The sequence below is a fragment of the Phyllostomus discolor genome, chromosome 13 (genome assembly GCF_004126475.2).
Source record: "Phyllostomus discolor isolate MPI-MPIP mPhyDis1 chromosome 13, mPhyDis1.pri.v3, whole genome shotgun sequence".
Taxonomy (NCBI): domain Eukaryota; kingdom Metazoa; phylum Chordata; class Mammalia; order Chiroptera; family Phyllostomidae; genus Phyllostomus; species Phyllostomus discolor.
The window spans coordinates 45,136,365-45,151,186 of NC_040915.2; the positions used below are offsets into that span (position 1 = coordinate 45,136,365).

The window sequence follows — 14,822 nt, forward strand, 5'->3', positions numbered from 1 at the left end:
TTGTGAATTGTCTCAGTAATGATTTTACACTTATTTATGGGGGTGTGCTTTGTCTTTATTGTCTTACAAGTTTTAACAGGAGTTCAGCGAGCTTTATGTGTTGGTCCGTGCTGTGCAGTTTTGGCCTCTAAGAGGAATTTGCCTTGTCATAAATATTCTCTCATCCGTAATTTTTGTCATTCTTATTCCAGCAAAAGTATAGTGTTGCCTGTATACCAGCATGTTGATTACTTGGGGCTGGAAAGTGTGTGTAAATGACCTCACAGCTCAGTAGTGTTAACAAAAGAACAACATAGAGTGGAGTGTTTGGGTCATTGGTTTTAGAAATTTTATTTTGCCATAATTACAGACCTAAAAGTTGCAAGAATAGTAAGAGTTACCTTTATAGTCTTTACTCAGGTTCTCCAAATGTTAATATCTTATCACATGTACATTATTATTTCAGTCTTACCCATATTTTTGTATGAACTATCTGAGAATTGCAGGCCATTGCCCCTTTACTCCTGAATACTTGAGTGTTTCATAAAATCAAGGGCATTCTCTTAATATGACTCGAGTACAATTATCAAAATCAGGAAATTGATAAACACTATTATCTAGTCTACAGGACTTATTCCGATTTTACCATTTGTTATAGTGGATTTTTTAGCAAAGATGTGAGTTGAGGAATTCTGGCATTAATACAGAAAATGGGTCAGCATGGGGAAGGCTGGAGGTAAGCTATTTTGATAGTGTGGGCAAGAGATAACAAGTGCAGTAGCAGTGAGAATAATGAGGGGGCCCTGGCTGGTGTGGCTTAGTGGATTGAGTGCCGGCCTGTGAACTGTAAGGTTGCTGGTTGGATTCCCAGTCAGGGCACCTGTCTGGGTTCCAGGCCAGGTCCCCAGTTGAGGGTGTGTGCGAGAGGCAACCAATTGATGTATCTCTTGCACATCAATGTTTCTCTCCTTTTTTTTCTTCCTCCTCTCCCCTCCCTCTAAAAATAAATAAATAAAGTCTTTAAAAAAAGAATGATGAGGGGAAGATTCTGAGTTTATAAATAGTGGTTCTTAGGCAGGGGGTACTCTTTAAAAGTTTTTACCAGTCTGAATCCAAATTATTAACTCTCAGTCTCTCTTGGCTTGGGATTGTAATTAAGTATAGATTGAAAAGTGAGCCTCGGATTTAGATGCAAAGCAACAGATTTTGATAATAGTTATGGGGGTAGAGTGTAGACTCAAAGATACTGGCAGGATTTCTAGTTGGATGACTGGGGGGCGATGGTGCTAATAACAGAGGAAGGAAACACTGGCGGAAGACAGCTTATCTTTTACTTTTTATTTATTTTAAAGATTTTATTTATTTACCTTTAGAGAGAGGGGAGGAGGGGGAAAAAGAGAGGGCAAGAAACATCAATGTGTAAGAGAAACATCAGTCGGTTGCCTCTCACACACCCTCAGGTGGGGACCTGGCCCACAACCCAGGCATGTGCCCTGACCAGGAATCAAACCGGCGACCTTTTGGTTCACAGGACGATGCCTGCTGAGCTATACCCATGAGGGTTATAATCTTCTTGCTGAGCATGTAACAGCTCTCTGAAACTTGAAGTCAGACGTATGGGGTAGGTAGGTTCAGATAATGTGAACATGCTTATTGTACAAAGTTCTCTGCAGAGCAGATGATCCGAAATCCGTATGCATGCATTCACTGAAAGCTACACTGAGCGTACAGATGTTGTGATGAACTCACGAGTGTTTTACCATCCACCACTCTATTCACATTTTACTGTTGCGGAACCTGCAGTTAATGTGCTAAAGAATATACAGTAGACTTAGTAAATGTATACATAGCATGTGTATCAGTCATATTTCATGTTGTTAGAAGTCCAAGTCACAATTTTTTTAAACAGATGTATTTCACTTGCTGTAACATTCATTCTTTTGAAGTATACAATTAAGTAGTTTTTAGTATTTTCAAAGTTGTGTACTCATCATTACTAATTTCGGAACATTTTCATCCCCCAAAAAGGAACCCCATGCCCCTTAGTAGTCACTACCTTGTGCTCCTTCCTCCCAATCCCTGGCAACCACAGTTTACCTTGTTTTTATGGATTTGCCTATTCCAGACATTGCAGATAAATGGAGTCATACAATACAGAGCCTTTTAAGACAGGCTTTTGCCACTTAGCTTATTGTTGTCAGGGTTCATCCATGCTGTAGCATACATCACATACAGTGATTTCATTCATGTGTGTAGTACAGTCTGTTCCTTTTTATGGCTGAAGAGCACCCCATTATCTTGATGGGCCACGTGTTCTTTACCCACTCGTCAGTTCGCAGACGCCTGAGTTAGCTCCCCTTTATGGCTGCCGGGAGTGATGATGTTAGCGGGAACATTTATGTACACGTTTCTGTGCGAACATACGCTTTCACTCTCGTGGGCATACATCCAAGCATGGAATTGTGGGGCATTTAGCTCAGTCGTTCAGTTCAATGAAACTATAGGAATGAATTTCAGTTCTAAATCTAGATCTAAATTATTTGTCAGAGTCTTAACTGTCTATGTAGCCTAAAGGGATAAATGTCATGAATTGTGCTTTTAAGTATGGTAACTTTTATTTTATTTACATTATGAAATTAAATGTTGTGCGTTCGCTAATGAATTGAAAAATTGGAGAATGTGGTGAACTATTTTGAAGAAGAAAGGAAGCATGGGGCTGCTGTTTTGATATTTCCAGAAAGAGACCTTTTTGTGGTGATTTTTAGATGTAAGGGTAATCTCCTAACTTTAGGTAATAAAGTTCTTTTCACGAGCTTTTGGAAGACATCTGTTAAGACGGTTCTGCGGAGCTTTCTGGAGGCTGGACTGGACTAGGTGGGGTTGTGAATGGGAGATGGAGGGAGTTGAGACAATTAAATTGCAGATGTTGCTATGCCAGCTAATGACCTTTCCAAGGACACATTGTGTAAGCATGCAGAGCAAATGATTAGATAAACCTTAGAAGTACCTAGAATATAGGAACCAAAGAAAATTGATTTGACAAATAAAAATATAAAGTTACCCATATTTCCATCTTTTGAAGCCACACTAATTTTGTATTGTCTTTTAAATTTTGTTTAAAATGACGGGTATTTTTTTTTAATATTATGCTTTTTTTTTTTTTTTTTTTTTTTTTTTTTTTAGATTTTATTTATTTTTAGAGAGGGAAGGGAGGGAGAAAGAGAGAGAGAAACATCAATGTGCGGTTGCTGGGGGCCATGGCCTGCAACCCAGGTATGTGCCCTGACTGGGAATCGAATCTGTGACACTTTGGTTCGCAGCCCGCACTCAATCCACTGAGCTACGCCAGCCAGGGCAAATTTTTTTTTTATTTAAAAAAAGTTTTAATTAATTTTAGAAAGGAAGGGGGAAGAGAGAAAGACATCAGTTTCTTGTTCCACTTACTTATGAATTCTTTGGTTGGTTCTTGCATGTTTTTAAGCTTACTGTATTACCTGCTAATATTATCAAAGTAAACTAAGTTTATGATATCATGAAAGTCTTAAATTTAGAATTTTGGAGTTTTCAGCATATGCCTCAGGGATAGGGGGTTATTTATTGACTTTTCAAGGCCACTGTTTTCAGGATTGTTTAAAACAAACTTCGTGTATCTTGGTAACCCAGAGCTGACGAATAATATCCTCAGATGACTCTGTCCTGTTGTATACTCTGGAGCGAATTATATTTTAAGATTATGTAAGTGATAGAAATGGCACAATCTTAACATAAAATTGAATTTGCTTTAGCTTCTAAAGAAACTGATTCTATATTTCATAAAATGAAGAGTAAACATTTAGCAACAGTGCCAGCGATTTCAGAATTTATTCAGTTAAAAAAAAGACATTCTGTTTAAGGCAAGAAAAATTTTGCTTTTAATAGTCAACTTGCAGTAATGAAATTTAGTAGCATTTATAAAGTGGTGTCCCCAAGCAGTTGAAAAAGAAAAGACAAAAGTTGTAAAATAGAAAGATGATTAATTCCTATAAGAACCTGAGTTCTTATCCTAACTCTGCATGGTAATGGACAAACTGAACTAACCGCTACTGAATTAAGTAATTGGAGCTTTCTGGCTCTAAATAATGTTTGATTCAGATTATGTGGCCGTATCATTTGTGGATTTCTTTTGCCTTTAGAAAAAAAGGATTGGGGCATCCTGACTGTACAGTCAGCAGACACGTAATCTATACCTGCCAGTCTCCCTAACACAGATGTAGGCATTTCTCTTCTATAGAGCAGAGGGAATGGCAAGCTGGTTTTTTTTGGGGGGGTGGGGGAGAGTTGTTTTTGTTTTTGTTTTTGGTATAGGCACAAACAGTCTCTGTAGAAAAATCTCTTTTTTTCCTTTTTTTTTTTAACAAGGCCTTTAAAAAGTAAAAATCTCTCTTGGCTCAAAGGCTGTTTGTAAAACAAACAAAAACAGGCCTTCAGATTTGGCCAGCTACCATATTTTTCGGACTATAAGACACACACCCCCAAATTGTGGGGGGAAGGGAGCGCATCTTACAGTCCGAATGTAGCTTACCTGGCTCGCTGGGGCGGGGCGGGGGCGGGGCAGCAGTGGAGTGGGGTCACAGGTTATTAAATATTTTACCACATTTTTGCTTCAGAATTTTTTCCCCCAATTTTCCTCCTCTAAAACCTAGGTGTGTCTTATGGTCCTAAAAATACGGTACTTAGAGCACTGTTTCTTAAACTTCGTGTTCATGTGCATTTCGTTCAAGTGCAGAGTTTTGACTCCGCAAGTCTGGAGTGGGGCCTCAATGTTCTGCATGTCTACCAAGCTCCCAGGGGGACCACATTTTGAGAAGCAAAGTTCTAGAGCGGTAGTTCTTAGTTACTTCTAGATCACAGTTCCTTTGAGAATTAGCAAAGTCAATAGACCCTCTCCCGGGACACTCATTCAGAGTCTTCTCTGCAATTGGAGGGGTTTCATTGCCTTTCTCCACAGGGTTCTCCCTGTTGGTTTTTAAAAGTGAAGTATACCATACGATCCTAGCAATTCCACTTTTGAAAGAAACAGAAATCACTATCCTGAAGAGAGGTGTCCCTTGCAGCATTGTTTACAGTAAGCTAGACATGATAACATCCTAAGAGTCTGTCGGGAAGTGAATGGGAAAGAAAATATGGGGGGCGGTGTACACAGGGTGGGGCAAAAGTAAGTTTACAATTGGGAATACCCAAAACAGTTTATTCTTGTATTATAACTTATTACTGTATTATTTTCCATACGGACAACTGCAGACCTACTTTTGCCCTGCCTTGTATATAATGGATTATTATTCAGCCATAGAAAAAAGGGAAACCCTACCATTTGTGACTACATGGATAGGCCTTCAGGGTATTTTGCCAAGTAAAATAAGTCAGACAGAGAAAGGAAAAGACTGTGACTGATCTTATATGTAGAATCTTAAAAAAACCCAGACCCATACAAACAGATCAGATTGGTGGTTGCCAGGAGCCAGGGGGTAGAGGAAGGTAGTCAAAAGGTACAAAATTCCAGTGACAGGTATATTCCAGGGGTGTAGCATACAGCATGATGACTGTAGTGAACAACACTATATTGTATCTTCGGAAGGTGCTGAGGGTAGATCTTGAAAGTTCTCACCACAGGGAAAGAAATTGTAACTATGTGAGGTGATGGATATTAATTAATTGCAGTATATAGTAAGTCCTCAGTGTTATCATTAGGTTCTTGGAAATCACTACTTTAAGCAAATGGTATGTAACAAAATCAGTTTTACCATAGGCTTATCGATATAAACAGGAGTTGAGTTCCTGCAACATATTTCTGGTTACAGAAATATCAAACTTTTAAGACAAGACCCAAAACACTTCTAATATGACACATTGAAATAAATGTGAGCCATGCATACATGTGAGAAAGATTAATAATTAATAAAAGTGGGTTATTTTTCAACCCACTTGTTCCAGTTTAGGATCACAGCGTGACTGGAAACTATTCTGGCAGCTCAGGGTGGGGGGGAGCAATTTTAGGAGGCCCTTCCATCACAGGGCACACTGGCACCCACATCCTCTCAGACTGGGACAGTTAGCCACACCAGTTCACTTAATGTGCACACCTTTAGGGCGTGGGAGGAAACGGCAGTACTTGCAATCCATCGCTGCAGACGGGAGAGTGTGCGAACTCCACGCAGCGGCCGCAGCCAGGAACCGATTTTGTCTTTGATGTGATTCGAGGACCAGCTGTGATCATTTTGTAATGTTATACGTATATCAAACCATTATTTCGTATACCTTAAACTTACACAATGTTATATGTTGATTTTATATCTCAATAAAACTGGGAAGTGAAGTGTAGTTACCGTATTTTTCAGACCATAAGATGCACCTAGGTTTTAGAGGAAAATAGGGAAAAAATTTTTGAAGCAAAACGTGGTAAAATACTTAATAACATAAGTAACATAATATTTCACCAATGTAAATGTAAATAGAACTCAACAGCAGCATTAACAACCATTATTCCTCCCAAATGGGGAGGGGAGTGTCTTATAGTCTGAAAAATACGGTAAGTAGTGTAACTGAGTATTGTTTGGGTAGGCAATTTACGTAGTGTTGCTGGAGGAACATTGTTAAAGTAAATAGTGTTTACCATTTCCGAAAATGATACACATTGACTAGAGAAGTAGAAGTGAAGATGTAATTGCCAAATAAGGTGGTGAGCATGTTTGTTCTCTTTTGTCCTTTCCCCCATATGAAGTTTTTTCACTGAGGATGGGAGGACGGGGCTCATGAGAGATGTAGCTCTGAGCCCCGTCTACATCTAGGTGACAGAGAAATCGTCGTTTTAGTTGTTCCTGGAAGTTATATCTGTTTTACAAACATGTACATTCTTGATCATTTTCTTTCTTTTGATTGTTGTTCAAGTACAGTTTTCTGCCTTTTACCCCCATCCCATCCTACCCTCAGCCCTCCCTCCCTCCCTCCCGTTTTCAACCCACTTGTTATTGTCCATGTGTCCTTTATACTTGTTCCTGCTAAATTCTTAATCTTAAGAACTTGTATCTAAGCAGAAGAGCCGATGGTCTGCAACAGAAATCAGGGTGGCTATTACTGGAATCAGAGTCTCGAGACCTTCACTCAGCACCGTCAGGGTAGCTAGGACATTAGGAGCCGCGAGAAAGGAGGAACTCGGGAAGGTCCCCCTGACCATGAGACCACGATGGGCCAGTTGATCTTGAAGCCTGGCCTGAATTTCATGCCGCTTGCATCTCCTAATTTCTTGTCATTTCCTCATCTCCACTCCCCTTGACTCAGTGGTAGTCGCAGTACCAGTTAAGTGCCAACCTTTTCATCTTGGCCACTGTGATTAAGATTTTGGAAAAATTAGAAGAAACCACGTGGTATATATAGGGAACACATTCCCTAAGTGTTATATAAAACCACCAAGATCCCCAGATTTGACAAGGTAAAAATGTAAAGCAACTTTTACTTTGAAGATAATAAAAGAATTTTGAAAAATAAAGTGCTTGGTAATTACTGGTGCTCAGAAAAATACAAGATTGAAAATCCGGGGGGTGGGAGAAGAGAAAAAGAAAATATGGGGAAATGGCAGGGATATAAATTTGGTGGAAGTATACATTTGTGGGGAAATTCTGTTCCTATGAATCTAGTCCAGAGGTAGTCCTAAGTGCACAAAGGTGTACACCATACAGCATTATGATAGCAAAAATCAGAACGCCCGGATGGCCATGACAGTGGTGACTGACAGATTAGTCTGTCAGGCTATAAAACACCTCAGTCAAGCAAGTTTGTTTTCTGTGTCTGATCTTGTATAAACTGGGAAGGAAGGTCATCAGATCTGTAGAGTTAGGAAGATTAGGAGTGACCTGTAAGCCCACAGCAGTGCTTGATACACAATAAGCGTTCTCCAAATTTTAGTGGGTGTTACTATGCAGTCATTAAAAAAGAATGAGACAGGTATATTATATACTAATGTAAAAAAATTGTGCATTCTACTAATGTAAACTCTTTACATTAGTATATACCATGGCTGCTTTTTTTTTTTTTTTAAGATTTTATTTATTTTTTAGGGAGGGAAGGGAGGGAGGGAGAGAGAGAAAGAGAGAGAGAGAGAGAGAGAGAGAGAAACATCAATGTGCGGTTGCTAGGGGTTATGGCCTGCAACCCAGGAATGTACCCCGGCTGGGAATCGAACCTGGGACACTTTGGTTCCCAGCCCGCGCTCAATCCACTGAGCTACGCCAACCAGGGCTCATGGCTGCTATTTTAACGAAGTTTTAATAAGTGTTATCCATAGAGAAAAGTCTAGAAGATAAATACTATTAACAGTTTGATGTTTGTTTATTGCATGAGGGGAGTGATAGATGGGTTTTCACTTTGTAAAAGCATGCTTTATTTTGTAATAAAGACATTACATTGGTGGGTATGCCCTATGTTGTATACTCAACAACCTTGCTTAGTAATAGGTTGTTTCTGCAGCATTGAAGGAGTTAGTTATCTTACACCTTGAGTAACTGGAAACTTGCCTGCTTGGGACCAGCTATGCCATTTTTAGTCATTTTTATTATAGAATATCCCATATACGGAGCTAATATACACTTGTCTGTTTTATACATTAGTTTTTTGCTTTGGGCACATAGAAGTGTGATTCTTGTTCCTATAATGACTTGTTTGGTAGTTGAGGGTAAATTCATTGCCCTTTATTTCCAAGTTAGTCTCAGCCTTTTCAGTTTCTCATGTAATTGTTTTCAAGCCCTTTACTATTATGATGGCTTTCTTTGGTGCCCAGACTTGAATGCACTTATATAAATGGAATCTGGTTGATATTCTAGGCACTTTTCCTTCTGCTCTTACAGCCTAAGGATACTTCTTTAGCAACCTTAATTGCCCTACCAGCTAAAATTTGAGTCTTTCTCCTACCTGCTCTTTCTCCCTACATCTCTGTTTTTCTACTAGCACATACGTATTTTTTGTTTTTAGTCTAAATATAGAATTTAAGCAACAATCACTATTAAGTCTCATTCAGCTCAGCTGAGTCTAAGATCTCTTTGGCTCCTGATTTTTTTTTCATTGTTGCTAGCTTTGTGACATTTTTCAAATCAATCATTAACGTAAATCTCTGATGCTTGTTTGTTTAAAGAAATAATGTTTGCAAGTGTGTACTTCTTTCATTGACAAATGTTTTTTAAGGGTTTCTTTTTTTTTAAAGATTTTATTTACTTTATTTTTAGAGGAGGGAAGGGAGGGAGAAATAGAGGGAGAGAAACATCAGTGTATGGTTGCCTCTTGTGTGCCCTCACTGGGGACCTGGCCGGCAACCCTTTGGTTCGCAGGCAGGTGCTCAATCCACAGAGCCACACCAGGCAGGGCCATTGACAAATATTTTATTTGGCATCTACTGTGTGCCAGCACAGTGCTGGGGACCAGGAGATCAGTGGTGATGGATGACAGCCTTCATGGAGCTTTTGGTCTAGTGGGGAAGATGCATCAAACACGTAGTGTGGTGAGTGTTCACAAAGGAAAGGACGGCTCATTGAGGTCACTTCGCAAGGGATACCAGCCTAACCTTGAAGTTCATGGAGACCTTTGCTATTTGGGGGAGAAGGAGGTAGGTGAACACTCAGGAAGAACTGAGGAACTGAAGACCATTGTGGCTGATGCTTGGGGCGGGGGGAGGGAGTGATTGGTAAGAAGTAAGCGGCAGTTGTGTCATGGAGGGTGTCATGAACCATGGTTAAGATACTGTTCAGCCAGGCACGGTGGCGTGTGCCTGTACTCCCAGCTACTGGGTGGTGGGGAGGCTGAGCCGGGAGGAATCCTTGAGCCCAGGAGCTCTGGGCTGTAGTGTGCTATGCCAGTGGGGTGCCCACACTAAGTTGGGCATCGTTGTGGTGGCCTCCCAGGAGCGGGGGACCCCCGGATTCCCTAAGAAGGGGTGAACTGGCCCAGTTCAGAAACAGTAGGTCAAGATACTAAACTTCATCTCAAGTCTAGTAAGAAGAAGCTGTTGAAAGATTTTAAACAAGCCCTAACTGGTGTGGCTCAGTGGGTTGGGCACCTTCCCGTAAACCAAAAGGTTGTCAGTTCAATTCCAGGTCAGGGCGCGCGCCAGGTTCCCAGTTGGGGGTGCCTGAGAGTCACCTGGACGGTGTTACCCTCGCACATCTGTGTTTCTTTCCGCTCCTCTCTCTCCCTTCCCCTCTCTAAAAATAAATAAAATCTTAAAGGAAGAAAGAAGGATTTTAAATAAGAGAATGATGCCACATCGCGTTTTTAAAAGATGAATCTCATCATAGATAATATCCTCATACCCCCACACAAAAAACCAGATTGGCAGCAAACTTAATACACTATGGCAATTTGTAGTGTTCCTTCCCTGCTTATGCTGAGGCCTGGAAATAGTTTTAAGTAGGCAAGCAGGGCTTCTCAAGTGGAGAATTTCATTCACTCTGCCTGTCTACAAAATTTATGACTGGAAACAATGAAAATGGTTGAGTCATAGTTATATGTTTAAGTAATTTAGGGTAATTAGTTCTATTATGGCCTGCTTTTCCTGGGAGCCATTTAAACTAAAAAAACAATAGTGGCATTTAGAAAACAATTTCTAATCTTACATATGGTTTTCTTTCAGAAAAGATTTGAATAGCTTTGGTGGAATTTGCCCAGAAAATTAGAATTTTTCCCCCATACACCCAATTTATAAAAAGTCCTTTTCAAATGATTTTAACCAGCAGTATTTACTTATTTACATAGTTGTAAACAGTGTTTAAGTATCATGGCTTAAAAACATTCCTTCCTAGATTTTAAGGTAAAGAAAGCTTGTGTTCAGTTCTAAAATGTGGCAAAGTAAGAATTTCCTTTAACTTTTACTTGCATCCTTGGTAACCTAGCATAAAGAATGCATTGGCGATTTTGTACAGAGTGGAAAAATCTCTATTGTGATAGCAGTTTGAAGATTTCAGGACTTAGAGCTAAATTGAAGTGTCAGATATTAAACAAGTGGGAGGGTGGTTCATAAGACTTTATTCCTTTGTTATGCTGCTGAACCCAAGAGACAGAGGAGAACAGTTTCAGAGGAGAAAATTGCAGAACATCTCCTTGGCAGGAGTGAGAATTTTCCACTACCACTTGCCCTGAGGGCACTGACGGGCTCATCAGGGAAATAGCGCCGGGTGTAGTCATCGGGCAGCGCTGCCTGCTCCTCACGCACAGGACCCTGTCTGGAGCCCACCTCGGCCTGCAGACAAAGAGAAACTGTGTCCGAGTTTGAAAAGTGTTTGTTGAATCTTGACTTACATGGATCATTTACTTCCTTAGATAACCTGTTTCCTAATAGACTCAAGCCTGGATTGACTCACAGAAACCTCGAAGCAGAGTCGCACAGCAATTTAAAGGAAGTTTTCCATTAATTGAGATTTCTTAGGCAAGACTCCTTTTACTTACTAACTTTAGTTTTCTGTCTAAAATGACATGGGCTGGTCAAGATGATGCGAGAGTTTTTCTAGAATATGACAGGTTTTTATGACCATTTTAGATTTGTGCTTCTTTAGTACCTTTCCACAGAGATCGGTTTCTAATGGAACGAGAAAGGTAAATAAAACCATAAGGTAGTACCTTTTCCAAGTGTTGGGAGACTCTGGGTCTTGTCCTAGAGTTGGGGTACTTGGCACGTGGAAAAAGCACAGAGTAAAGGTAGTTCTAAACAAGTCTGTCACGGGATCTATGACCACAGTTATGCTTGGTTTTGATTTCTTGTATTAATTTTTTAGTGTGTTTGGAAAACTTTTTAAAATGTGGATCCTTGGACTTCACCACAAGATGCATTGAACTAGACTCTTGAAGAGCAGGTCCTGAGATTCCATAGTTTATAAAAGGCCCCCAGATCATCCTTTCTTTTAATCCCTAAATATTTAATTGCCTCCCAATTAGATGGTCTTTGTAGGATGGAAGAAAAGTTGAGAACTTGAAGCCAACTTTTAAGGGCTTTCCAGGTCGTTTGTTTCACTGGTATTCAACATTCGAGTCATTCCTGTGTATTTGGCTAACAATTAAATGCATATCAACACAATTTCTGTACAACAAAGAGAGCCTTCATGTAATTAAAAGGGACCTTTAGGGGATAGGTAGCTGATTTTTTTTTATAATACCAGTGTAAATGTAATTTTAATGCTGCATCTATATAGAGTATTCCACCTTAAACTAATAACTAACATGTTGACTGCGTTACCCAGGAAAGAAATTTAACCTCGGTATTTTGCCTTAAAAGTACATATTCCATCCATTTCAAATTCCCTGTGCTTCTGCTGAAACACAGCAAAATAGAGGCTGAGATATTACTTTGGGATCCTGTTGCAGTTTATCTTCAATATGAGTATCAGATTTTCTGGCCTTAAACGTGTGGTAGGTATATGAGAGTATGAGCTAGGACTTACATACGAAATGTTTTAAATAGAAAAAGGGATTAAACTTTCAGTGTGAAGTGAAAATGTTCTGTTGCTCCTCGGTCGCTGGTATGTGCGAGGCTGGGACAGCGCCAGGAGTGCGCTTGTGCTCGTGGGCGGGGAGGGCCTCTGAGCCACCTGAGCGAGCAGAGAGGAGTGTTCTGCTCCTGGAGGGTCGTGACGTAAATGGCCACAGACATCAAAGGGACATTTTCAAGTAAATTTTCCATTTAGGGTCATGTGCTCATCATTGAACTTGTATTCCTTTCATGTTCAGGGTCATGTGGGATCAAATTAATTATGACAACCAGAAATAATACAGTAAATTTTTTTTTACGTTGGTTTAAAATGTTCATCTTGGTCAGGCAGTTTAGCTGTTGAAGGTCACTGAAGTTTAGGATATGGTTACTTTATTGTTGTATGAACAGCACTAAGTTAAAGTGAAAGGTTCCGGCTTGTTCAGTCTGAATGTTGCTACTTGTTGCATAAGCCTTTCCAGCAGCAGTTTTACCTGAACTTAATGCGTCCCTACAGTCAAATGCAAGGATGATCCGTGCCCCTTGAGATTACATGCCGGCAGTTTTGGTACTGCCTTGTGACTAGCCACATTTTCTATTCGGGCCATAGTGTGGTTTTATGAATTAGAGTTCAAAAAGCAAACATCTCTCCCTGAATTTAAAAGCTTTGAAATGGCCCTGACTGGTGTGCTCGGTGGGTTGGGCACTGTCCAGCAAACCAAACGGGTTGCTGCTTGGATTCCTGGTCAGGGCACAAGCCTGGGTTGCGGGCCAGGTCCCAAGTTGGGGGTGTATGAGAGGCAACCAATCGATGTGTCTCTTACACATCAATGTTTCTCTCCCTTTCTCCCCCCTTCCCCTCTCTCCAAAAATAAACAAATAAAATCTTTAAAAATAAATACATGAAAGCTCTGAAGTGTAGAAAAACCAGAACTAAATTTGAAGGTTTAACAAATGAAATAAATCTACCTCTTGGACAGAAGGGCTATTTGCCAGTTTATATATAACAAGTGACAGAGGTACAATTCAGGGTGTGGAATAAATCTGGAAAATGAAGATCTGACTTAAAATAACCATATGCACCCTGGCTGGTTTGGCTCCATGGATCAAGTACCAGCCTGCAAACCGAAAGGCCACTGGTTCAATTCCTGGTCAGGGCACATGCCTGGGCCAGGTCCGCAGTTGAGGGTGTTAAGCCACTGATGGATGTTTCTCTCCCTCTCTTTCTTCCTCCTTTCCCCTCTCTCTAAAAATAGATAAATAAAATCTTTTAAAAAATAACCACATGTAATTCTAGGAGAGACTGTACTTATTCTAAATTTTTACTGTCCTTGAGTAAGACTTCAAAACTACCTTAGTTACCTTTCAGAAAGTCAGGGGAAGCTGTTGCGCATTTATTTTTACTGTTCAGTTACCACTGCCTCGGTACTGATGTGCACTCGCACTCATTCAGAATTTTGAACCCAGTGCTGGGCACTGTTCATCTTTTCCTTCCCGTGTAATTCATATCTTACCCATCTGGCAGCAAGAGAGTTTTTGTTACCCTGAGGATAAGTTGATTATCTTGCTTATTTTAAGATTTTTATATATTAGTGCTGTACATGGGCTATTTATTTTCTTTAAAAAGCTGCCTTTTTTCTCTCTCATTAATTAGTTGGTGACAAAGTTCCTGCTGATATAAGGTTAACTTCCATCAAATCTACTACTCTAAGAGTTGACCAGTCAATTCTCACAGGTAAGAGAGTTAATCTTACAGTAGAAGTGGAAAGTGCATAATTACTATTTAGTCTTCTTTTTCCAGGATGGAAAAAAAGCTCCAGAGCAGTGATTTTTTTCATTGGACAAATGCTCATCTCACATATAACACACTTGCAGTAATCAAATGTACAGTTAAGAATACTTAGCACCCCCAAATTGTGAATGTTTTACAACCTGAAGTTTGCACACTTAGATTTGCAGTTGTTTAGAACATTTTCCCATTTTTGTTTAATAAAGGCGCACGCTAGGGTGGAGGGTTCATATTAACGAGAAGGAAGGTGGTTAGAAAATTAACTTAAACACGGTGCTAACCTGAATAAAATAGAAAATGTAAAATGCAAAGATCATCAGGATTTATCTGATTTTCAGTTTTGAAGAGCAGCTTCTATCATAGCCATAGTGATATTAGTAATCTGGGTTCTGTGTTTGTTTCAGTACGAATACCTCCCATTAGCAGCAACAAGCTGGGAGCTGATTAAGACACAAAATAAATGTATAGTTACAGTAATAAGGTAGAAAACAGTACTTGAAAATACACTAAATTTAGTTACTCCAGAAAATAAAGGTAATTGGCTAGAATTTTACTTGAAAATTAAGTTCCTTTATT

The 14,822-nt window shown here is 39.8% G+C and overlaps 1 protein-coding gene and 1 long non-coding RNA gene across 3 annotated transcripts in view; one reads left to right on the forward strand and one right to left on the reverse strand.

The window, feature by feature from the left end:
- The window catches only part of ATP2A2 (ATPase sarcoplasmic/endoplasmic reticulum Ca2+ transporting 2), a 49,899-nt gene that overhangs the window by 16,070 nt on the left and 19,007 nt on the right, over window positions 1-14,822 (forward strand). For both annotated transcript variants that reach the window (XM_028528607.2, XM_028528606.2), the window contains exon 6: window positions 14,112-14,192. In XM_028528607.2, the coding sequence (XP_028384408.1) occupies window positions 14,112-14,192 (81 nt within the window). The remainder of the gene's footprint in view (window positions 1-14,111; window positions 14,193-14,822) is intronic.
- On the reverse strand, window positions 9,182-12,308 carry LOC118498052. The gene is made up of 3 exons (XR_004900572.1): window positions 11,974-12,308; window positions 9,978-9,982; window positions 9,182-9,194 (listed from the first exon to the last, which is right to left on the reverse strand). It is a non-coding gene; the product is annotated as an uncharacterized LOC118498052 (long non-coding RNA).